Here is a 24,894-nt window from a genome sequence, read left to right as displayed (position 1 = left end):
GCTCTGGTGGCACAGGGATGGCTCCCTGAGGTGTCAGTGGCACAGGGATGGCTCTGGTGGCACAGGGATGGCTCTGGTGGCACAGGGAGGGCTCCCTGAGGTGTCAGTGGCACAGGGATGGCTCTGGTGGCACAGGGAGGGCTCCCTGAGGTGTCAGTGGCACAGGGAGGGCTCTGGTGGCCCCTGAGGTGTTGGTGGCCCAGGGGAAGGCTCCCTGAGGTGTCAATGGCACAGGGATGGCTTTGGTGGCACAGGGAGGGCTCTGATGGCCCCTGAGGTGTTGGTGGCACAGGAAGGGCTCTGGTGGCTCATGAGGTGTCAGTGGCACAGGCAGGGCTCTGGTGGCCCTCAAGGTGTCAGGGGCACAGGAAGGGCTCTGGTGGCCCTGGCAGTGGGAATTGTCCCCAAACCCTCCCCAGAGCAGCAGGAGGAGGTGCAGCAGCTGCCCCAGCCCAGGTCACACCAGGTGACAGCAGGTGACAGCTTTGGTGGCCATATGGCCAAAGCCTGGTGCCCTCAGCTGCCCTAAGCTCCTTTTCCATGGAGGTGCCCCCCAGATCCCAGGGTGGAACTGTGGAAAATGGGATGGATTTATTCTGCTTATCCTCTGCCATTGTGATCAAATCACCTTTTTTTTTTTCTTTTTAATTTCATAGAAAACAACCCAAATATGTTCTGTTTAACTTTTCCAGAGTCTTTAAAAGTTTTATTGCTGGGAATTATCCCAAGTTCAAACCCACTGGTGGGAGGGAATTGCCTCTTTTAATCCCTCTTCTTTCTCATCCCTGCCCTCAAATGGAGTGGAATAAGCTCTCAGCATGACCAGAATTCCCTCTGGAAGCAGAATTTGCTGGATTTATATCCAGGGAAGGGTCAGAAAGCTGAACCTGCACAAATCCCTGAGCCTTGGAGAGTGTGCAAGGTCCAGGCTGGGAAATCCCTGCTGCCTCCTTTTCCTGCCCCTCTGTCTGATTCTGGCTGTTCCATGGATTTGATCCTAGTGAACAGTTTTAGGAGCAGCTGGATGCTTCCATAATTAGCCAAAAATCTGTGGGTTTAATCTCTGCTGGAGAGAGAGAGAGGGGCTCAGGGAGAAAGGACATTGGGATGGATCCTCCTGTGAGCAAACCCAGCCTGGAGAGGGCTGGCAATTGATCCTGTGCCACAAACAGCTGACACAACAGAAGTGCCAATAATCCCCCATTAAATATCTCTCAGTTGCTGGGGCTCACTGGCTAATTGACTTTCCAGCAGCAATTAGTGGCTCAAACCCAATCAGCAGGCATTAGGGAGCTCGGGGTGGGGCACGGAGCTGTGCACGAGCTCTTCATCTTCCTCATTCAATGGGAGCCTCACAGCCAGATGGTTCTGAGATTTTGGGGTGCTGCACCCAGGGGGTGCTTTTGGGGTGCTGGGACCTTTTCTCTCCATGTGTTTGTCCAAGTGGATTTGGCTCTTCCCTTTTCCAGCACATGCTAGATCAGGACTTTTTGGGGTTGTTCTTAGGATGCCTGGTTCTGTTTCAGGGTTATTTTGGCCTTCCATCCAGCTGGAGCTGCTGCTTTATTTCAGGTGCTGGAGCACCTCAGAGGCTGCTTTTGAGGGTTTTGCACCTTTTCTGCCCATGTGTTTGTCCAAGTGGATTTGGCTCTTCCCTTTTCCAGCACACACTGGACTGGGACTTTACAGAGTTGTTGTTCTCAGGGTGCCTGGATTTATTTCAGGGTCATCCTGGATTTCCATCCAGCTGGAGCTGCTGGTTTATTTCAGAATTTATTTCTCCAGAATTCCCAGGGGGTGCTTTTGGGGTGCTGGGACCTTTTCTCCCCATGGCTTTGTCTGGGTGGATTTGACTCTTCCCTTTTCTAGCACACGTTGGACTGGGACGTTATAGAGTTGTTGTTCTCAGGGTGCCTGGATTTATATCAGGGTCATCCTGGCCTTCCATCCAGCTGGAGCTGCTGGTTTATTTCAGAATTCAGAATTTATTTCTCCAGAATTCCCAGGGGGTGCTTTTGGGGTGCTGGGACCTTTTATCTCCATGTGTTTGTCCGGGTGGATTTGACTCTTCCCTTTTCCAGCACGCACTGGACCAGGACTTGACAGAGTTGTTGTTCTCAGGATGCCTGGATTTATATCAAGGCTATCCTGGATTTCCATCCAGCTGAAGCTGCTGGTTTATTTCTCCAGAATTCCCAGGGGGTGCTTTTGGGGTGCTGGGACCTTTTCTCTCCATGTGTTTGTCCAAGTGGATTTGACTCTTCCCTTTTCCAGCACGCACTGGACCAGGACTTGACAGAGTTGTTGTTCTCAGGGTGCCTGGATTTATTTCAGGGTCATCCTGACTTTTCCATCCAGCTGGAGCTGCTGGTTTATTTGAGGTGCAGGAGCACCTCCAGAATTCCCAGGGGGTGCTTTTGGGGTGCTGGGACCTTTTTTCTCCATGTGTTTGTCCAAGTGGATTTGACTCTTCCCTTTTCCAGCACGCACTGGACCAGGACTTGACAGAGTTGTTGTTCTCAGGGTGCCTGGATTTATTTCAGGGTCATCCTGACTTTTCCATCCAGCTGGAGCTGCTGCTTTATTTCAGGGGCTGGGGCACCTCAGAGGCTGCTTTTGAGGGTTTTGCACCTTTTCTGCCCATGTGTTTGTCCCAGGTGGATTTGGCTCTTCCCTTTCCAACACGTGCAGCACTGGGACTTTATGGAGTTGTTGTTCTCAGGGTGCCTGGATTTATATCAGGGTCATCCTGGCCTTCCATCCAGCTGGAGCTGCTGCTTTATTTCAGAATTCACAGTTTATTTCTCCAGAATTCCCAGGGGGTGCTTTTGGGGTGCTGGGACCTTTTCTCTCCATGTGTTTGTCCAAGTGGATTTGACTCTTCCCTTTTCCAGCACGCACTGGACCAGGACTTGACATTGTTGTTCTCAAGATGCCTGGATTTATTTCAGGGCTATCCTGACTTTTCCATCCAGCTGGAGCTGCTGGTTTCCATCCTTTGGAGACCACTCCAGCATGGTGATTCCCAAGTGGAATAGGCCCTAACCTGATGAATCCTTTTAAGGAGCCTTAATCCAGCAAAGCTGAGCTCTCCATTTCTCTGGTGGAAAATCCACATCCTCCTGGAGTCAGGGCACCAGAGGGATTATTCCCCTCCTTCTGCTCCTGCTTTTCCAGGGAAGCACAGGGAGGATGGTCTGGAGGTCAGGAAGGAAGGGTGACACCTTTCACCAGGGGCTCTGTGGAAAAAAGAGGGAGATGAGGGCAAAAATCAGCTCTGTAGGTGCTGGATGTCACCCAGCAGAGGCACTGAGGAGGTGACATCCTGCTCCTCAGGAGGGGAGGTGAAATTCCACTTCCAGGATTTGAAATCCCTCATGGGGAAATTTTAAACCAAAAAAAAAAAAAAAACCCTAAAAAGTTTTGTGTTAAAATTTAAGAAACAAATAGAAACATTTAGTTTCCTTCAGTCTTCAGGTTGTTGTTTATTTTTTCTCTTGTCAACAATTCAGCGCACTGTCTATATACCAAACTTAGTGTGGAAAAAAAGCACCAAAAAATCACAAAACGCACAAGTTTTAAAACTATTTTGTTTAATTAACTCTTAAACTTTTTTACCAATAACTAATTATTTGTCTGTTTACCCAACATCCACATTTCAGCTCTTTCTAACCAATCAAACACTGCAGAAAGTGGAGTAGATGAAGAATAAGATCAAACAACACCCAAAATCTTCCCTCTTGTCTCCTTCTACCTCCATATCAAAAACCTGAAACTTAAGTTTTTCACCCTGTAATAAACTGGGTGTATGATAAAATAGAAAAATTAAATACTTCTATATTATCATATATATAAAATATATATTATAATATATAATATATATTAAAATATACAACATATTATATATCACATATATTTTTATATATTTTTATATTTTTATATCACATATAACATATGATATATTATATATATTATACTATATATAATTATTTTATATATAATATATATTCTATTATATTATATATTATATACTATGTACTATATATAATTATATATATTAGATATATAATTAATTATATATGTAATTATTAAATAGCAATATAATATATTAATTATATTTATTAAACAATAAATATTTATGTTATAAATCTATTATTTGTATATTATTTATAGAAATATATTATTTATTTATATGTTCATTTTATTAAACAATAAAATAATAAAATATCTCTTTCTTTCACACACTCATAGATTCCAATCCACCCCAAAGTTTTAGAAGCTTTTTTTCATTTTAGTTTAGCTTTTAATTTTAATTTTTTTTATTTTAGCTTAGCTTTTAATTTTAATTTTTTAATTCCAGTTTAGCTTTTAGTTTTAAATCTTTAGAAGTGTGGTAATCTCCATAAATGAAGATAAAAAGCAGTGTTCTCCTAGGGATCAACCCTCAGACCAGGCAGAGAAACATTCCCTGTACCCTGAATTCCAACACCAGGAAACTGGAACACAACCACAAACGCCCTCCCCACCTTTCTCACCACCTCAGGCTGAACCAGCAGCTGCTTTTCTGTGTGTTTGTGCCTAAAAACCCGAAAAACCCAAAAAACCCCAACCCCCTGGGGCCTCTCCCTCCATCCTGTGCTGTTTTTGCTCCCCAGAACGGCGGCGGGAGCTGGAGCGACGAAGGCGACGCCGGCCGGGGAAGGGAAATCTCCCGAGACTTTGCCAAGGTCTGTCTGGGGAAATTGGGAAATTGGGAAATTTGGGGAGCTTGGGGAATTTGGGGAATCCTCCCCTGACCCATGGCAGAGCCCTCCCTGCAGGGAATTTATGGGGAAATTGCTTTGTTCTGCAGTTTGGGGCTGGTTTGTTGCCTTGTATGGGGTTACGATATTTAATTCTTATTGAAATAGGAATTAACAACCAAACTTGGGATATTTAAAAGCTTTAATCCAGTTTTTCTCCAGCTGGGAGAAGAATATTCTCCCTCTGGAATGCTGTGCTCATGGATTTGAATGTGCAGCAGCTGGAGGGGTTCAGTTTAAACTAAGGCAGCTCTGCTGTCCCAGAGCTTCCCAGGAATTCAGCCCCAAAAAGCTCCTCTCCTCTGGGATACACTGCCTAAAGAAATTCATTTTAATAATTTGGCTGTTTCAAGCCCAAATTATAAATAATAAATATTAATAAATAGTTCTATTTTATAAATATTTATATTTTATATAATATTTAAATAAATATTATATAAAATTTCTATTCTATGAATATGTCTATTTATAAAATATTTCTATTTTATAACTATTTATTATTTATAGAAGTGTCATATAAAATTTGTTTTATAAATATATATTATATATAGATATAAATATTTATAAATAATAGAATATAAATAATAACTTTAAAATGATTCCCACAGCAAATCAATTCTGGGCTGGTTTCTGGCATTTCTGAAGGCTTTTGGTTTATTCCAGCTCTGGGGATCCATTCTATCTCTGGGGATTCCCATTCCATTTCTGGGGATCTTTTCAATTTCTGGGGTTCTTTTCCAGCTCTGGGGATCCTTTTTTGTTGTGGTTTTTTTTTTTTTTTCCTAGGGATCATTTACATTCCTGGGTATCCTTTTTTTTTTTTTTTTTTTTTTCCCCTGGGAATCCATTCCATTTCTGGGAAACCATTTCCTTTCTGGGGTTCTATTTCATTTTCATTTTACTTTTCCATCCCTGGGGATCCATTGCAGTCCAGGGATCCTTTCCATTTCTGGGGATCTTTTCCAGCTCTGGGAATCCATTCCATTCCTGGGGATCCATCCCATTCCTGGGAATCTTTTCCATTTCAGGGGATTCTTTCCATTTCTGTGAATCCATTCCAGCTCTGGGGATCCATTCCATTTTTGTTGATCCATTCCAATTTTGGAACTCCGTCCCATTTCTGGGCACCCATTCCATTTTGGGGGATCCATTCCATTTCTGGGAAACCATTCCCTTTCTGGGGATATTTTTCATTTTCATTTTTCTTTTCCATCTCTGGGGATCCTTTCCATTCCTGGGGATCTTTTCCAGCTCTGGGAATCCATTCCATTCCTGGGAATCCTTTCCATTTCTGGACATTTATCTCATTTCTGGGAATCCATTCCATCCCTGGGAATCCCATTCCATTTTTGTTGATCCATTCCAGCTCTGGGCATCTTTTTCATTTTCTTTTTATTTTTCCCTCTCTGGGGATCCGTTCCATCTCTGGGAATCTTTTCCATTCCTGGGCATCCATTCAATTTCTGGGAAACCATTTCCTTTCTGGGGATCTATTTCGTTTTCATTTTTCTTTTCCATCTCTGGGGATCCATTCCATTTTTGTTGATCCATTCCATTTCTGGGACTCCATCCCATCTCTGGGCACCCATTCCATTTTGGGGGATCCATTCCATTTCTGGGAAACCATTCTCTTTCTGGGGATATTTTTCATTTTCATTTTTCTTTTCCATTTCTGGGGATCTTTTCCAGCTCTGGGAATCCATTCCATCCCTGGGAATCCCATTCCATTTTTGTTGATCCATTCCATCTCTGGGCATCTTTTCCATTCCTGGGCACCCATTCCATTTTGGGGGATCCATTCCATTTCTGGGAAACCATTTCCTTTCTGGGGATCTTTTTCATTTTCTTTTTTTTTTTCCCCCATCCCTGGGGATCCATCCCATCCCTGGGGATCCATTGCATTCCTGGGATCCTTTCCATTCCTGGGGATCCTTTCCAGCCATGGCCCCTGAGCCCCCAGGACCCTCTCTGTGTCTGCTGTGCTGTCCTTTCCCCCCTGGAAGCAGGCAGGATTCTGGAATGTTCTGTGCCCTCACTGTGCTTTGTCCCCCCAGCTGTACGAGCTGGACAGCGACCCTGAGAGGAAGGAGTTCCTGGATGACCTCTTCATCTTCATGCAGAAGAGGGGTGAGTGACCTTTCCTGGCATTCCAGGGGTGGAATGGGGCAGGAGAGGGAATTCTTCCCTCCTGAGGCTGGAAAAAAACAAATCCTGGAGTTTGGGGCATTTCCCTTGGCATTTGAGGACAGCAGCAAGGAAGATCTGGCCTGTAAATTAAATTAAATTAATAAAATAAATTAATTTTAAAAATTAATTTAATTTAATGATTTCATTTAAATTAATTAATTTAATTATTAGTTTTAATTATTTAATTCATTTGAATTAAATTAAATTAAATTTACCTTCAATTTCTTCACCTTCTGCTGTAGTGCTGATGTTTTCCATGCCCTGAAGATCCCAGGAACCTTTTCCTGGGCATTCTCAGGGTGTCAGTGATCCCAATCCAGTTCTCAGAGCAGACTGGTGATAATTAAAATCTGTTTAATTGGGGTGTTGGGTGACAGAAGCACCTCTGACTGTTTGGGTGCTCTCTTGTCCCCCCAAGGGTGTCAGTGGCCCAGGGAGGGCTCTGGTGGCCCCTGAGGTGTCAGTGGCACAGAGTTCAGTGTTTCTGAAAGCTCAGTCCTGCTCTGAAGGACTGCCTGCTTCCCAAAAAACCCCAAATCCAGCTCTTCCCCTTTGAGCAAAGTGTTTCTAAAATCCCAGTCCTGGGCTGAAGAGATGCCTTGTTCCCAAAAATCCCAAATTCAGCTCTTTTCTTAAGGGCAAAGTGTTTCTAACACCCCAATCCCAGTCTCAAGAGCTGCCTTGCTCCCCAAACCCCCAAATCCAGCTCTCCTGAGGGCAAAGTCTTTTTAAAATCCCAATCTGGTTTAAAAAAAAACCCCAAATCCAGCTCAACTGAGAGCAAAGTGTATCTGACAACCCAATCCCAGACTCAAGAGCTGTATGCTTCCCAAAAAACCCCAAATCCAGCTCCCCTCCTGAGGGCAGAGTGTTTCTGACATCCCAATCCCAGGCTGAAGAGCTGCCTGGTTCCTAAAAACCCCAAATCCAGCTCTGCTGAGGGCAAAGTCTTTTTAAAATCCCAATCTGGTTTAAAAAAATCCCCAAATCCAGCTCTTCCTCTTTGAGCAAAGTGTATCTGACAACCCAATCCCAGACTCAAGAGCTGCCTGGTTCCCAAAAAACCCCAAATCCAGCTCCTCTCCCAAGAGCAGAGTGTTTCTAACATCCCAATCCCAGACTCAAGAGCTGCCTGGTTCCTAAAAACCCCAAATCCAGCTCTTCCCCTTTGAGCAAAGTGTTTCTAAAATCCTAATCTCATTTTGAAGAGCTACCTGGTTCCTAAAAAGCCCCAAATCCAGCTCTCCTGAGGGCAAAGTCTTTTTAAAATCCCAATCTGGTTTAAAAAAAAACCCCAAATCCAGCTCAACTGAGAGCAAAGTGTATCTGACAACCCAATCCCAGACTCAAGAGCTGCTTTGTTCCCAAAAAACCCCAAATGCAGCTCCTCTCCTGAGAGCAGAGTGTGAAGAGCTGCTCAGTTTGCCCCTGGTGTCTGTGGGGGCCGGGAAGCAGCTCTGCCAATAAAAATCCCACTGTAAAATCCTAAACCCAGGGATTTGCTGCTCTCCAGGAGGAGCTGAGGGAGCAGAAACTGCAAAGATGAATGGGATTTCACAGGAGCTGCAGGGATGAAAAGCTTGGGATGGTTTTGGGATGCCCCTGGGAAGGGGCAGCCGTGGAACAGCTCTTAACACAGATCAGATGTGTAGGGCTGTTCCCAAAAGCCATAAAAGGGCCCTGGAGCTGCAGAAACCATGGAAGGGGACCAGAGACAAGCTGGAACTGGCCTTTGTGGGGTTTTGTTCCTGGGAGGATGGAACTGCCCTTTGTGGGGTTTTGTTCCTAGAAGGGAACACCAGAGACAAGCTGGAACTGCCTTTTGTGGGGTTTTGTTCCTGGGAAGCTGGAACTGCCTTTTGTGGGGTTTTGTTCCTAGAAGGGAACACCAGAGACAAGCTGGAACTGGCCTTTGTGGGGTTTTGTTCCTGGGAAGCTGGAACTGCCTTTTGTGGGGTTTTGTTCCTAGAAGGGAACACCAGAGACAAGCTGGAACTGGCCTTTGTGGGGTTTTCTTTCTAGGAGGCTGGAACTGGCCTTTGTGGGGTTTTGTTCCTGGGAGACTGGAACTGGCCTCTGTGGGGTTTTGTTCCTGGGAGGCTGGAACTGGCCTCTGTGGGGTTTTGTTCCTGGGAGGGGCAGGTGGGCACAGGGAGGGTGGGACAGCAGGGCTGGGGGTGATGCCTTGGGAAGGCTGAGCTACAACAGGGACTAGAGTGAGCTCAAGAACAAAGCAGGGATTTATTGAAAGGATCTCCTCAATGGATTCACTTTGGGCAGCACAAGAGCCCAGCCAGGGCTGCACCCAAGATGGACCCAAAATGGTCACAAAAATGGACAGCTGGTCATGGGGTCTCTCACTTTTATAAGTTCTGCTCAATTTGCATATTGGAGTTAATTGTCCAATTCCAGGTTTAGGTTATGAAGTCCCATATCTCTTGTTTTCTCTCTTCAAAGATTGCTGCTCTGTGGGGTCCTGGTCCAGGGCAGGATCAGGGATTGCAGTTCTCCCTGGGATCAGGGCAGGATCAGGGAGTGCAGCTCCCCCTGGGATCAGGGCAGGATCAGGGAGTGCAGCTCCCCCTGGGATCAGGGCAGGATCAGGGAGTGCAGCTCCCCATGGGATCAGGGAGTGCAGCTCCCCATGGGATCAGGGCAGGATCAGGGAGTGCAGCTCCCCCTGGGATCAGGGCAGGATCAGGGATTGCAGCTCCCCATGGGATCAGGGCAGGATCAGGGAGTGCAGCTCCCCCTGGGATCAGGGTAGGATCAGGGATTGCAGTTCTCCCTGGGATCTCCATTCCAGGGATTGCAGCTCTCCCTGGGATCTCCATTCCAGGGGTTGCAGCTCTCCCTGGGATCTCCATTCCAGGGGTTGCAGCTCTCCATGGGGTCCCTGTTCCTTTTTCTGCCAGCTCTGGAGAACCAAACCCCATAAGTCTCAGGCTGAACCCCTGAACCAGCCAGGATTTCTCCTTGGAGAGGGATTTGAGCAAACCAGGAGCTGAGACAGTGCAGGGGTGGAGCTGATTTGCTGCTGTAAAATGAATTTTCCCTCTGTTCAGCTGGGAATTCCCACACCCTACAGAATTACTGTGCCTCCCTTCAAAGATGAAACACGAAATTCTGTTTTTCTTGAGATTTGGCTCAGTATTATTTTAAATCACTGTGGGCTTCCCCAATTTCCTGGGGGGAAAACCTGTTCCTTCTGGCTGCCTGATACAGAATCTCCCCTGAACATATTTGGAGTGGGAAGAGCAGCTTTTTATTTACCTGCTACAGGTTGTGGCTTAAAAATGTCATTTCCGTGCCTATTTTTCACTGCAGTGGGAGTGAAAAAAATCTCATTTTAGTGAGATTTCAACATCTCTGTGCTGAACAAACCCTGGGGATTCTCACCTCCTTTGTTCCTTGCTGTAAAATGGACACTTGTGTGAGGAAATTGGATAGGGTAGGTGGGAGGTGATTAAAAAGCAGAGCTGGGTGTGATTAAATGCTCTTTGTGCAGGACAAGTTGTGGCTTAGGCTGCTGGAAATCCCTGTGTGGAAGGGAATCTCTGGCATGGAGGCCAAGGAAAGCCATAAAATTCCCTGGAATTCACCTCAAACCCACTTTTGGGGCAGTTTTCCTCAGCCTGCATCTCCAGCTTGACGTTCTGACTGCCAGGCCTGGCCAAGGCAGGGTGGAGAGGAGAAGAACAAAGCCCTGGGGTGGGAGGGAGAGGATGGTCCCAATTAATCCCTCAGCCATGGATGTGCCAAACCCCTTGCCCAGGTGATTGCCAGGTGTAATCCCAGCCATCCCAGGCTTTCCTGGGGCTCAGCCCCTCCAGGAGCTCCAGCCTGGGACAGAGGGGACACTGAGGTCCCTCTGGGTTAACCCCTGAGGCTCCCTGGAACAGAGGAGGCTCTATTGACTTAGTGATGACTTAGTTCATCAACAGTTGTGCTTTTTTATAGTTTTGTTCAAGGCAGCTCCTTTTTCTTGAAGACTAATTCCCCAGTTGCTGTTTAACCCCTCTGATGGTTTCTTATTATTTTAAGAAGCTTTGGAGCAGGTGCCCATTGCATGGAGGTGATCTGGGCACCTGTGGCTGCACCCACACTTTGTCCCACGTTCCTTTATTAAGCAGGTGCTAATCCATAAGACCTAATTAAGAAACTGCCATCACTTTCCATATGTGATTTTTAGGGTAACACAAAACAACTTTGCTAAGGTCGTCCTGAATTTCTGCTAGTTGTAGGGACCAAATCACATACATCTACTGCAGTTCAAGGGGTTAGGAAGGGGGAAAAGCTTTTCAAGGGAAATACAGGTTGGATATTAGGAAAAAGGTTCTTACAGAAGGGGTGATGAAGTTCTGGAATGGCTGCCCAGGGAGGTGCTGGATTCACCATCCCTGGGTGTGTTTAACCAAGCCTGGGTGTGGCACTGGGGGCCAGGGTTTAGGTGAGGTGTTGGGGCTGGGCTGGACTCGATGGTCTTGAAGGTCTCCTCCAACCTGGTCTTTCTGTGAATTCTGTAGGAGACATTCCCTGAAAGGCCAGAGATGTTTATGGCTCCAGTCAGCCTTCCTCTGGGAAACCCTTTATCCCAGAAACCTGGACTATGGCTGCCTTTCTGCTCAGAAAACCAGGAGCCCTTGGGATGACTCTGCAGCTTCCCTTTCCCAGTGGGAACAGACTCCTTGTGCCCCTCCTTTGGCTGGGATGAGCCAAGTGATGGAGCTGGGATGGGCCAAAATATGAGGCTGGGATGAGCCAAGTGATGGGGCTGGTGTGAGCCAAGTGATGGAGCTGGGATGAGCCAAGTGATGGGGCTGGGATGAGCCAAATTATGGAGCTGGGATGAGCCATGTCGTGGGGCTGGGATGAGCCAAACTATGGGGCTGGGATGAGCCAAACTATGGGGCTGGGATGAGCCAAACTATGGAGCTGGGATGAGCCAGGTTATGGGGCTCGGATGAGCCAAATTACAGAACTGGGATGAGCCAAGTGATGGGGCTGAGATGAACCAAGTGATGGGGCTGGGATGAGCCAAATTACAGAGCTGGGATGAACCAAGCTATGGAGCTGAGATGAGCCAGGTTACAGGCCTGGGATGAAGCAAATGGTGTGGCTGGGATGAGCCAAATTATGGGGCTGATGTGAGCCAAGCCATGGGGCTGGGATGAGCCCCAAGTGATGAAGCTGGGATGAGCCAGGTTATGGAGTTGGGAAGCCAAGTGATGGAGCTGGGATGAACCAGGTTATGGAGTTGGGAAGCCAAGTGATGGGGCTGGGATGGGCCAAGTTATGGAGTTGGGAAGCCAAGTGATGGGGCTGGGATGGGCCGAGTTACGGAATTAGGAAGCCAAATTACAGAGCTGGGGTGAGCCAAGTGATGGAGCTGAGGAGAACCAGGTTATGGAGTTGGGAAGCCAAGTGATGGGGCTGGGATGGGCCGAGTTGTGGAGCTGGGGTTGTGCTGAGAGGCAGAAGTTGTTATTTTCCGAGGAAACAGAGAGGAGGATCTTCCTCTGGCTCGGGGCAGGAGGTTTGCAAGTACAGTAAAATGAGTTTACCATCAAAAGGCAACAAGTCTTGTGCTGTGGCCCCGGCTCTGACCTTTCCCTCTGGAATTCTGCCCCCTGGCCCCGGGCTCATTAATCCTGGCGCTGCCAGATGACAGTAATCCATCACAGCCCTGACAGCCCTGCCCGGCCCGGCTCTGCCCTTCAGCCTTTCCTGTGGCAGCGCTGGGGCTTTCCAATAAACCCTGCCTTTATCACCTTCCCCGGGCCTGCCTGGGGGAGCAGGGGGCACCAAATCCCTCTGGAAAACACCGGGAATTCACCGGGACCTGCGGGGTGGTGTGGGGCAGTGCTGGGGGAACGCGTGGGAAATGGAATTATTGCAGTGGAAAATGGAATTATTGCAATGGAAAATGAAATTATTGCAGTGGAAAATGAAATTATTGCAGTGGAAAATGGAATTATTGCAGCTCCTGGGAGCTCTTCGGTCCCTGCTGCAAAGTTTCTCAGCTGCACAAAGAAATTTTATTTTGGGCAGGGAAACCAAACTTGAGGTTTTATATCAGTGGATGAATTTATACTGTGTGTAAACACTTTTCACTGAGTGTTTCTGTATCAGTCCCTGTTTAGCTGAGTTTATAAATGTGTGTTTCCATCTAAATCTCAACTTAGCTGGGTTTATAAATGAAATTTCAGGGCGCTTTGGTCCTGTTTAAAGCACAGCTGAGGGAGGGAAGCTTTCCAGGGGATGCTGAAATTATTCAAGCTCCTGGGACAGTTCTTTCCCTGCTGTAAAGTTTCTCAGCTACACAAAGAAATTTTATTTTGGGGGGAAAACCAAACTCGAAGTTTTGTCTCAGTGAATTAGTTTATATTGTGTGTAAACACATTTCACTGAGTGTTTCTGTATCAGTCCCTGTTTAGCTGAGTTTATAGATGTGTGTTTTGATCTAAATCTTGATTTAGCTGAGTTTATAAATGAAATTTTGGGGCACTTTGGTCCTGTTTAAAGAAAAGCTGTCCTGGGGGTGCTGAGGTGATGGAATTATTGCAGCTCCTGGGAGCTCTTCTGTCCCTGCTGCAAAGTTTCTCAGCTGCACAAAGAAATTTTATCATTTAACCAAACTCGAGTTTATCACAGTGAATTAATTTCTATTCTGTGTGTAGCTGAGTGTTTCTGCTGAAAGCCCTGTTTAGCTGAATTTATAAATGTGTGTTTTGATCTAAATCTCGATTTAGCTGGGTTTATTAATAACATTTTGGGGCTGTTTAAAGCACAGCTGAGGGAGGGAAGCTGTCCTAGGAGTGCTGAAATTATTGCAGCTCCTGGGACAGTTCTGTCCCTGCTGCAAAGTTTCTCAGCTGCACAAAGATATTTTATTTTGGCGGGGGAAACCCAAATTTGAGGTTTTATCTCAGTGGATGAATTTATATTTTGTGTAAACACATTTAGCTGAGTGTTTGTGTATAAAGCCCTCTTTATCTGAGTTTATAAATGTGTGTTTCTGTGTAAATCCCTGTGTAGCTGGGTTTATAAATGAAATTTTGGGGCTGTTTAAAGCAAAGCTGAGAGAGGGAAGCTGTCTTCAGCTGAAATTATTGCAGCTCCTGGGACAGTTCTGTCCCTGCTGCAAAGTTTCTCATCTGCACAAAGAAATTTTATTTTGGCGGGGGAAACCCAAATTTGAGGTTATTTCTTGGTGGATTAATTTATATTCTCTGTGTAACAGAGTTTATAAATGCACGTTTCTGTATAAAAGCCCTGTTTAGCTGAGTTTTAGATGGAAACACACATTTATAATCTCGATTTAGCTGGGTTTATAAATGAAAATTTGGGGCACTTTGCTCCTATTTAAAGCCCAGTTGAGGGAGAGAAGGTGCTCAGGGGGTGCTGTGGTGATTCAGGGAGGTCAGACCCCCTCACTTTTCCTGCTCCAGCTCCCTGGAATTGCTTCAGCCCTCATTCCCATTGATGCAGGTGATGTTTGTGCCTCTCACAGGAGTATCTGGAGTAATAATTTGTGTATTTTCTCAGCTGCTGAGCTGGGGAGATCTGGAGAAAGGTAGAAGTGTGTTTGGGGGCAAGGCAAGGTATTACAAAGCAGATATTTGTTAGTATTTTCTCAGTTGCTGAGAGCTTTTTTCATAGCTCTTCCTCCTCACTCTCCATCTGGATCAAAGTCCCTGCTGCACAAATTAATGCCATTCCTTTAATTGGATTGGGAAAACTGGGGTGAGAGGGGCTTCATCCTCCCCCAGCCCAGCAAAGGCTTTGCTGCTGTGGCTAATTAATGAAAGGAGGGGAATTTTGGGGTGTCCTGGGGGCTTTGGAAGGAAATATTTCCCTGTTTTCCCTGCGGGTGTGACTCAGGTGATGAGTGACAGCTGGAGGTAACTTGATCATGCCCTGATTCCCAGGGCTGCTGTCACCCTGAGACAAAATGGATGCTCAGGAAAAAACAGAGGAAATTGAGGATTTTTGGGAGGCAGGGATGGAGCCACAGAGAGTTGGAAGGGTTTGGATTTCCCTCTGTGCTCCCTGAGGGATCTGTGCCCCTGAAATACGGGAAGGGGTTGTGAGATCTGCTCCTTAGACAAGGAAGGAGGCTGGGATTGATATAAATTGAAACACTTTGAATCTGTGAGGTTTTCAGCCCTTCAGAGCTGCAAAACTGGGCTGTTTTATCCAGCCTCTCGTTAACCTGTGGGAATTGGCACCACAAGCTACTAATGCCTAATGGGATTCCCAAAGAAAAGACAGGGAAAAAAAAAATCCCCCTTGGATGTCTGACAAGGACATCTGCAGGGCTCCTTTCATGGCACGGAATAAACTCATTTATAGGGCCATAAACGGGGGGATCAGGGGCTGCCAGCAGTGGCACCAGCCTCCCCTGGGGACTGGGGATTCCACAATTGTCCCCTGCCCCCCTCCCAGCCTTCCTGCCAGGCTGGGGCTGCCCATTGTGGGGACAGGATGGGCTGGGCGGCCCTTTGATCCAGGACAGAGTTTCCCAGGCCAAATAAAAGCTCTGCCACTTCAGCTTTTTATTATTCCTTCTTCCTCTCCATGCCTAAATCTCCTTAGTTTGGGCGTTGGCACTTCCAGGAGCTGCCAAAGGGGGAGGTTAAAAATCAGATTTTCTTCCACATTAAGCCAAAATACACAGAACCAAGCAGGAAGGATGGAGCAGGACCTGGGTTTGGGATGCTCAGAGCTGCTGTGGCCTTGTCAGGGAATTGTTTGGGTGGGAAAAGGAGTGAGAGGCTGGAAGCTCTGTGGAAGGAGCAGCCTTTGTTTTTACCTCTTCATGTGGTATTTGGAGGGGTCCCCAGGATGAGGTGAAGAGATGAGTCTCACTCCATGTTTTCAGAAGGCTGGTTCATTATTTTATGATATTATATTAAAAAATGCCGTACTAAACTGTACTAAAGAAAGAGAAAGGATACAGACAGAAGGTTACAAAGAATGATGATAAAAACTCGTGACTGACTCCTCAGAGTCTGACACAGCTGGCTGTGATTGGTCATTAAGTCAAAACAATTCACATGAAACCAATCAAGCAACCACTTGTTGGATAAACAATCTCCAGACCACATTCCAAAGCAGCAAAACAGGGAGAAGCTATCAGATAATTATTGTTTTCATTCTTCCCTGAGACTTCTCAGCTTCCCAGCAGAAGCAATCCTGGTGAAGGGATTTTTCAGAAAATGTGACAGTGACATCTCCAGCTTATTCCAAATGTTGAACATGTGAGGGAGGATGGAATTCTGTGGGGGAGAGATGTTCTCCAGTGCTGATTTTCTTGGTTCTGCTGTTCCCAGACAAACAGCACATCCTGAGGGATGAGGGAGCACTTTTATCCAAGGATTTTAACCCTGAGCTCATAAAACCCATTCCAATAGTCTCAGTTTCCCCTTTTTCTATTCCAGGAGCTGCAGGTTTTATTGCTCTGCTAATTCCCTTTACCCACAGGAAAGGGTTTTCCATGGGAAGACCTCGAGCCAGGCTGCAAATTCCCTGAATTTCCTGTTGGGGCAGAGAGAGCTGGATCCCCTTGAGCTGCCTGTGCCCTCATCCTGTCTGTGCTCCTTTCTCCAGGAACTCCCATCCACAGGATCCCCATCATAGCCTGGCCAGGTCCTGGATCTGCTCCTCTTAGGGCAGACAGAGCTGGATCCCCCTGAGCTGCCCGTGCCCTCATCCTGTCCATGCTCCTTTTTCCAGGAACTCCCATCATGGCCAAGCAAATCCTGGATCTGCTCCTCTTAGGGCACAGAGAGCTGGATTTCCCCCAGACTGCCTGTGCTCTCATCATTTCCATGTTCCTTTTCCCAGGAATTCCCATCATGGCCCAGCAGATCCTGGATCTGCTCCTGTTAGGGCACAGAGAGCTGGATCCCCCTGAGGTGGTGCCCTCATCCTGTCCATGCTCCTTTCTCCAGGAACTCCCATCCACAGGATCCCCATCATAGCCTGGCCAGGTCCTGGATCTGCTCCTGTTAGGGCAGAGAGCTGGATTTCCCCAAGATGGTGCCCTCATCCTGTCCATGCTCCTTTCTTTTTCCAGGAACTCCCATCAACAGCATCCCCATCATGGCCAAGCAGATCCTGGATCTGCTCCTGTGAGGGCAGACAGAGCTGGATCCCCCCGAGGTGGTGCCCTCATCCTGTCCATGCTCCTTTTTCCAGGGACTCCCATCAACAGGATCCCCATCATGGCCAAGCAGATCCTGGATCTCTACATGCTTTACAAGCTGGTGACAGAGAAGGGTGGGCTGGTGGAGATCATCAACAAGAAGATCTGGAGGGAGATCACCAAAGGCCTTAACCTGCCCACATCCATCACCAGCGCCGCCTTCACCCTGCGCACACAGTGAGTTCAGAAGGCAAAATAGAAAACATTCATATTTATATAAATATAAATATGCATATACAAAAATATAAACATATTTTATTTATAAATATAATTCTATTTTTATAAATATAGTTCTATTTTTATAAAATATATAAACATTTTATAAATATAAATTTAAATATTTTATTATATAAATATATACTAAATATATAATATATATTTATACAAATAAGTATACATTTAAAAATAAAATATTTATATATAAAAATATATTTATATATAAAATATCTACACATTTTATAAATATAAAATAAAATATTCATATTTATTATATAAATATATTATAAATATATACTTTCTATAAATATGTCTATATTTAAATAGATAAATATTTATATACTTATAATTACATTTATATTTCATATAAGATATATAAACACTTTATAAACATACATTTAAATATTATATTTATTATATAAATATAGAATAAATGCATACTATATTTATATAGACATAAATATGTATATATTTAAACTTATAAATATTTATATATTTATAAATATATAAATATTTATTATATAAAATATATTACTATTTTATAAATTTGAATGTTTATATTTATAAATATATAATTAGTATATTGTATATTTATAATGTATAGATTATGTATTATTTATATATCAATACATTTATAATTTTTAATATATAATCACTATGATTTTTAATTTATATATTGATATATGATATCAATAATTGGATATTATTGGAATAATCCAATTGGAATAATCCAATTATCCCAGTGGATATTGTGGGAACAATCCAATTAAGATTATTGGATATTTATCAGGAATTGAACATTTGTTGTTGGATATTTGCTGTTATTGGGTATTTATCTGTTGTTAGATGGTTATTATTACGTGTTTGTGTTGATAGTTTTTTATTATTGTTAGATATATCTTTTACTAAATACCTATTATTAGTAGTTATTAATAGTAAATTATTAGTTGTAAATATTGTTGTTACTAATAATATATAATATCTTTTGTATATTATCTATCATTTATAATAATTAGTAGTAGTATTATTAGTAAATATTTAGAATAGACTGGCCAAGGTAAAGCCTATAAAAGGCAAAAATGGTCCCTCAGCTCCAGCCCTGGCCTTTTTGCCTCTTTTTTTCAGTTGTGAGGGAATTCTGGGTGATTTATAAATAATATTTCAGTTGTGAGGCAATTCTGGATCATTTATAGATGATATTTCAGTTGTGAGGCAATTCTGGGTGATTTATAAATAATATTTTAGTTGTGAGGCAATTCTGGATGAACTGCAGAGGATATTTCAGTTGTGAGGGAATTCTGGATTATTTATATTCAATATTTCTGTTGTGAGGGAATTCTGGGTGATTTATAAATAATATTTCAGTTGTGAGGGAATTCTGGATGGTTTATAGATAATATTTCAGTTGTGAGGGAATTCTGGATGATTTATAGACGATACTTCAATTGTGAGGGGATTCTGGTCATCCTTTGAGGATATTTCATGTGTGAGAGAATTCTGGATGATTCTTTGAGAATATTTCATTTGTGAGGGAATTCTGGATCATTTCTAGACAATATTTTAGTTGTGAGGGAATTCTGGATGGTTTATAGATGATATTTCAGTTGTGAGGGAAATCTGGGTAATTTATAGATGATATTTCAATTGTGAAGGAATTCTGGATGATTTATCGCTGATATTTCAGTTGTGGGGGAATTCTGGATGATTTATAGATAGTATTTGAATTATGAAGGAATTCTGAAGGAATTCTAGATGGTTTATAGATGATATTTCAGCTGTGAGGGAATTCTGGGTGATTCTTTTGAGGATAATTCATTTGTGAGGGAATTCTGGGTGACTTATTGCTGATATTTCAATTGTGAGGGAAATCTGGATGATCCTTTGAGGATATTCCAGTTGTTAAGAAATTCCCCCACCCTTATGGGATCAGGAATATCCAATGGCACATTTCCCTACAAACACTGAGCGCATCCATACCAAGCCATGCTTCCAAACACCCCAAACCTGCCAAGCACCTCAGGATGAGTCTCCTGTCCCCGTGCCATCTCATTTACCCTCTCTGTGTCCCTCTCCAGGTACATGAAGTACCTCTATGCCTATGAGTGTGAGAAGAAGTCCCTGAGCTCCCCGGCCGAGCTCCAGGCCGCCATCGATGGCAACCGGCGCGAGGGCCGGCGGCCCAGCTACAGCTCCTCGCTGTTCAGCTACTCCCCATCGCCACCGGGGCCTCCTTCCCTGCTGTCCCCCCCCAAAATCCGCTTCCCCATCATCGGCGTGGCGCCGGGCAGCGCCACCGGCAACCCCCGCGTCTCACCGGCCCTCAGGAAAGGTCAGCACGGCCATGGCGGCGGTGGGAATGTGGGACTGTGGTGTGGGCAGTGTCCCCTGGCTGAGTGACCCCTCCTGGCCGTGTGGCCTGGCAGTGTGTCAGCAGGGTGTTGGCAATGTCCCCTGGCAGAATGGCCCCTCCTGACCGTGCCCATGCCACACTGCATGGCCTGGCAATGTGGGACTGTGGTGTGGGCAGTGTTCCCTGGCTGAGTGACCCCTCCTGACTGTGCCCATGCCAAGCCATATGGCCTGGGAATGTGGGACTGTGGCGCTGGCAGTGTCCCCTGGCTGAGTGACCATGTCCACGCCAAACTGCATGGCCTGGCAATGTGGGACTGTGGTGTGGGCAGTATCCCCTGGCTGAGTGACCCCTCCTGACCGTGCCCATGCCACACTGCATGGCCTGGCAATGTGGGACTGTGGTGTGGGCAGTGTTCCCTGGCTGAGTGACCCCTCCTGGCGATGTCCCCTGGCTGAGTGACCCCTCCTGACTGTGTGGCCTGGCAATGTGGGACTGTGGTGCTGGCAGTGTCCCCTGGCTGAGTGACCATGTCCACACCAAACTGCATGGCCTGGGAATGTGGGACTGTGGTGCTGGCAGTGTCCCCTCCTGGCAATGTCCCCTGGCTGAGTGTCCCCTCCTGACCGTGTGGCCTGACAGTGTGGGACTGTGGTGCTGGCAGTGTCCCCTCCTGGCAATGTCCCCTGGCTGAGTGTCCCCTCCTGACTGTGTGGCCTGGCAATGTGGGACTGTGGCGCTGGCAGTGTCCCCTGGCTGAGTGTCCCCTCCTGGCAATGTCCCCTGGCTGAGTGTCCCCTCCTGACCGTGTGGCCTGACAGTGTGGGACTGTGGCGCTGGCAGTGTCCCCTGGCTGAGTGTCCCCTCCTGACCGTGTGGCCTGACAGTGTGGGACTGTGGCGCTGGCAGTGTCCCCTGGCTGAGTGACCCCTCCTGACCGTGTGGCCTGGCAATGTGGGACTGTGGTGCTGGCAGTGTCCCTGGCTGAGTGTCCCCTCCTGGCCCAGGTGACGGCGTGCCCCTGACGGTGTCCATGCCGAGCCGCGTGGCCGTGCCGGTGACGTTGGGTGGCCAGCAGGCCACGGTGGCAGCCAGGACGGCCACGCTGGAGCAGCTGAGGGAGAGGCTGGAGGCAGGAGAGCCCCCGGAGAAGAAGGTGCCGCGCATGACGGAGGAGGAGCAGCGGCTGGTGCAGCAGGCCCTGCAGCGCAACCTGTTCAGCATGGCCCGGCAGCTCCCCATGAAGATCAAAATCAATGGGAAAGGTGAGGCTGAGCTCCTCAGGAAGCAGCAGAGAGGGAAAGGTCCCAGCCTGGAATGTCACACACACCCACGGCTGGGTCACCTCTGAGTGACCTCTGGGTCATCTCAATTCCAGCTTTGTTGGCATGGAGGTGTTCAGGTGCAAGGTTTTGTTGGGTTTTCCTGCTGGGTTTATTCTCCTGCTCATCTAAATCCAGCCCAGATTCAGGAGAAAAGGAGACTCAGGGGTGCCCTCATCACTCTCTATAACTCCCTGAAAGGTGCCTGTGCTCAGGTGGGGTTGGGCTCTCTCTCCAGGCAGCACTGACAGAACCAGAGGACACAGCCTCAAGCTGCACCAAGGGAAATTTAGGTTGGATATCAGGAAAAAGTTTTACTACAGAAAGGGTGATGAAGTTCTGGAATGGCTGCTCAGGGAGGTGGTGGAGTCACCATCCCTGGGTGTGTTTAACAAAACCTGGATGTGGTACTGGGTGCCAGGGTTTAGGTGAGGTGTTGGGGCTGGGTTGGACTCGATGGAAGGTCACTTCCAACCTGGTCATTCTGTGATTCTGTGAATTCTGTGAGCTTTGCCACATTCCCAAAGCTCCAAGCTGGTTAAGTTTGGCACAGCTTGGAAGCAAGGAAGAGCTGTTCTTGCTCCATCAGTGCTGGTTTGAGGTGCCTGGCCACAAATCACGGGTGGGAAAGGTCAAAGCAGGTTCCTCGCAAGCAGCAGTTCTTTTTTTAGAACTTGTTTCTTTTTTAGATTGTATTCTTTTTTAAAAGTGTTCTTGTTTCTGGCCTTCTTCCCCAGCCTGTGTTTAAACAATTCATCCTGAATCTTAGCAATAATTTCTGTGATATCAGTGCTCCCAGTTCCTGGCAACTCTGCATCCAACCAAATTCCCCATCAAAACCACAAGAGCCAGTGATAGGGAATACAAATTTTATCCAGGAGTGTTCATTCCCTCACCTCACTTCTGCTTTCACCCTGAACTAAATCCAAACGCTGGGAACCATTGCTGTCCTTACAAACAGGAACAGGCTGAGGATTCAGGGATGGGATCCCACCTTTGCAGGGGCTGTCTTGTCTTCCCTGCCCTCCTTTTCCCCACTGCACCATGAAAACCAGGTGGAGATGCTCTGAGAGCTGGTTTTGATAAGCTCAGCATGGCTTGGTAGCAACATTTAGGTTCAATGTGGAGTTTTTAGAGGTGGTTTTTTTTTTGTCTTGCTGCTCTCCTTGGAGGGGCAATCCCAAAATCCAGGCTCACCCTTGTGGAGCTGGACGAATTCCATGTTCAGCTGCCCATCCGTGCCCAGGCTGGGGAAAATCCTGATTTTCATGGAGTTTCCCTGCCTTTAACCTCCCCCCAGTGGCCGCTGGAGCCGCTGCAGTGCGAGCACAGCGAGCCGCAGCAAAATCCAGCTGGGAGTTAAATCCGGGCTCATCTCTGTGCTCCCAGCCCTTCCTTGCGACAGGAATGGCCCTCGGGGAAACATTTCCCAATGCCAGCGGGCTCCCAGCCTCACCAAAGCCTTTCAGCTCCTCTGCAGCCTGGTCCTGGAATGGTTTGAGTTGGAAGGGACCTCAAAGCCAAGGACAGGGACACTGCCGTGTCCCAGGGTGCTCCAAGCCCCACTCCCAGGAATGTGGGCGTTCTGTGGGCACTTCCTGCCCCAAGAGGGGACAAAGGGGGGCTGTGCTCACCTCGGGGGGTGCGGGGAGTGGGATGGGTGCCCACTAACTGTGCCCCCCTCCCTCCTTCCCTGGGACAAGACAAGGCCGACTCGGCGGCGGCGGCGCTGAACCTCTCCCCGAACGGCATCGGCAGCATCAACATGTCCGTGGAGATCAACGGCACCACCTACGCTGGTGAGAGCCCTCCGGGAATGGGACAGCCCGGGGATGGCCCTCTTGGGAATGGGACCGCCCAGGGACAGCCCTCTTGGGAATGGGACAGCCCTCCTGGGAATGGGACAGCCCTCCTGGGAATGGGACAGCCCTTTTGGGAATGGGACAGCCCAGGGATGGCCCTCCTGGGAATGGGACAGCCCAGGGATGGCCCTCCTGGGAATGGGACAGCCCTTTTGGGAATGGGACAGCCCAGGGACGGCCCTTTTGGGAATGGGACAGCCCTTTGGGGAATGGGACAGCCCTCTTGGGAATGGGACAGCCCAGGGACAGCCCTCTTGGGAATGGGACAGCCCAGGGACAGCCCTTTTGGGAATGGGACAGCCCGGGGATGGCCCTCCTGGGAATGGGACAGCCCTTTTGGGAATGGGACAGCCCTCTTGGGAATGGGACAGCCCAGGGACAGCCCTCTTGGGAATGGGACAGCCTAGGGATGGCCCTCCTGGGAATGGGACCATCCAGGGATGGCCCTCCTGGAATGGGACAGCCCTCTTGGGAACGGGACAGCCCTACTGGGAACCAGACAGTTCTCCTTGGGGGGCACGGGGAAAGCCTCCCCTTTGCCCAGCCTAACCCGGGATGGGATGGGATGGGATGGGATCCTGGGGCTGGGAAAGCCTGCCCTTTGCCCATCCTTACCCTCTCTGTGCTGGGATGGGATCCTGGGGTTAGGAAAGCCTCCCCTTGGCCAGCCTAACCCTGTCTATGCTGGGGTGGGATGGGATGGGATCCTGAGGCTAGGAAAGCCTCCCCTTTGCCCATCCTTACCCTCTCTGTGCTGGGATGGGATCCTGGGGTTAGGAAAGCCTCCCCTTTGCCCATCCTTACCCTCTCTGTGCTGGGATGGGATCTGATCCAGGGGCTGGGAAAACCTGACCCTCTCTGGGATGGGATGGGATGGGATGGGATGGGATGGGATGGGATCCTGGGGCTGGGAAAGCCTCCCCTTTGTCCAGCCTGACCCTGTCTGTGCCCACAGGGGTGCTGTTTGCCCAGAAGCCTGTGGTGCAGCTCCTGGCCGGCTCGGGCACGCAGAGCTCGTGCAGCAGCAGCTCCAGCAGCTCCAGCAGCAGCTCCAGCAGCTCCCACTGCTCCCCCAGCCCTACCTCATCACGGGGCACGCCTGGCGCAGAGCCCTCCACCAGCTGGTCCCTGTGACGGGCACTGCCCAGGAGTGCACACATACCTCACCTCAAAGAACCTGCTCTCGTGGCTGCACAGCACCTGGAGGATGATGATGATGGTGGTGAAACCTTTCCATGCCAGCGAGTTTTCCTTCATCGTCTTTGTCCAGCCTTTTTTTGGCTTTGTTCCCCCCCCTTTCCTTCCTCCCTTTTGCTCTTTGGTTCCTCCTCCTCCTCCTCCTTGCAGGGTGTGTGGTGTGCCCATGGAGGGGGGGCACACCTGGCGTTTCTCAATCAGGGATGGCTCTGGGGCCACAGCTCCTGGCCAGGATGTCACCAGGGCAGGGAAAGGGCCAGGACTGGGGCGGGGAACCCTGGTTCTGCTGGGAACCCTGGTTCTACTGGGAACCCTGGTTCTGCTGGCAGCCCTGGTTCTGCTGGCAGCCCTGGTTCTGCTGGCAGCCCTGGTTCTGCTGGGAACCCTGGTTCTGCTGGGAACTCTGGTTCTGCTGGAGCCCTGATTCTCCAGGAGCCCTGGTTCTCCAGGAACCCTGGTTCTGCTGGAGCCCTGATTCTCCAGGAGCCCTGGTTCTCCAGGAACCCTGGTTCTGCTGGAGCCCTGATTCTCCAGGAGCCCTGGTTCTGCTGGAGCCCTGGTTCTCCTGGAATCCTAGTTCCGCAGGGAGCCCTGGTTCTGCTGGAGCCCTGGTCCTGCTGGAGCCCTTGTTCTCCAGGAACCCTGGTTCTGCTGGAACCAGGGGCCACCAGGGCTCTTCCCACCCACAACTCCGTGTTTTGACAATCCTGAGAGCCAGGGCGTGCCTGGCCCTGTGTTCCCATGGCAA

The 24,894-nt window shown here is 47.8% G+C and overlaps 2 protein-coding genes across 3 annotated transcripts in view; both read left to right on the top strand.

Annotated features, from left to right (window-relative positions):
• Nucleotides 1-24,484, top strand: part of ARID3B (AT-rich interaction domain 3B) — a 31,810-nt gene extending 7,326 nt beyond the window's left edge. For both annotated transcript variants that reach the window (XM_054642129.2, XM_054642130.2), the window contains exons 3-9: nucleotides 4,656-4,727; nucleotides 6,857-6,929; nucleotides 17,193-17,376; nucleotides 19,491-19,744; nucleotides 20,773-21,030; nucleotides 22,791-22,886; nucleotides 23,905-24,484. In XM_054642129.2, the coding sequence (XP_054498104.2) occupies nucleotides 4,656-4,727; nucleotides 6,857-6,929; nucleotides 17,193-17,376; nucleotides 19,491-19,744; nucleotides 20,773-21,030; nucleotides 22,791-22,886; nucleotides 23,905-24,083 (1,116 nt within the window). In that variant the 3' untranslated portion in view covers nucleotides 24,084-24,484. The remainder of the gene's footprint in view (nucleotides 1-4,655; nucleotides 4,728-6,856; nucleotides 6,930-17,192; nucleotides 17,377-19,490; nucleotides 19,745-20,772; nucleotides 21,031-22,790; nucleotides 22,887-23,904) is intronic.
• The window catches only part of CLK3 (CDC like kinase 3), a 127,005-nt gene that overhangs the window by 80,805 nt on the left and 21,306 nt on the right, over nucleotides 1-24,894 (top strand). The window lies entirely within an intron of this gene.

This window comes from Agelaius phoeniceus, chromosome 13, assembly GCF_051311805.1.
Source record: "Agelaius phoeniceus isolate bAgePho1 chromosome 13, bAgePho1.hap1, whole genome shotgun sequence".
Lineage (NCBI taxonomy): Eukaryota > Metazoa > Chordata > Aves > Passeriformes > Icteridae > Agelaius > Agelaius phoeniceus.
The sequence above is the reverse complement of the archived record's forward strand: the minus strand, read 5'-3'. Positions and strand labels throughout refer to the sequence as shown.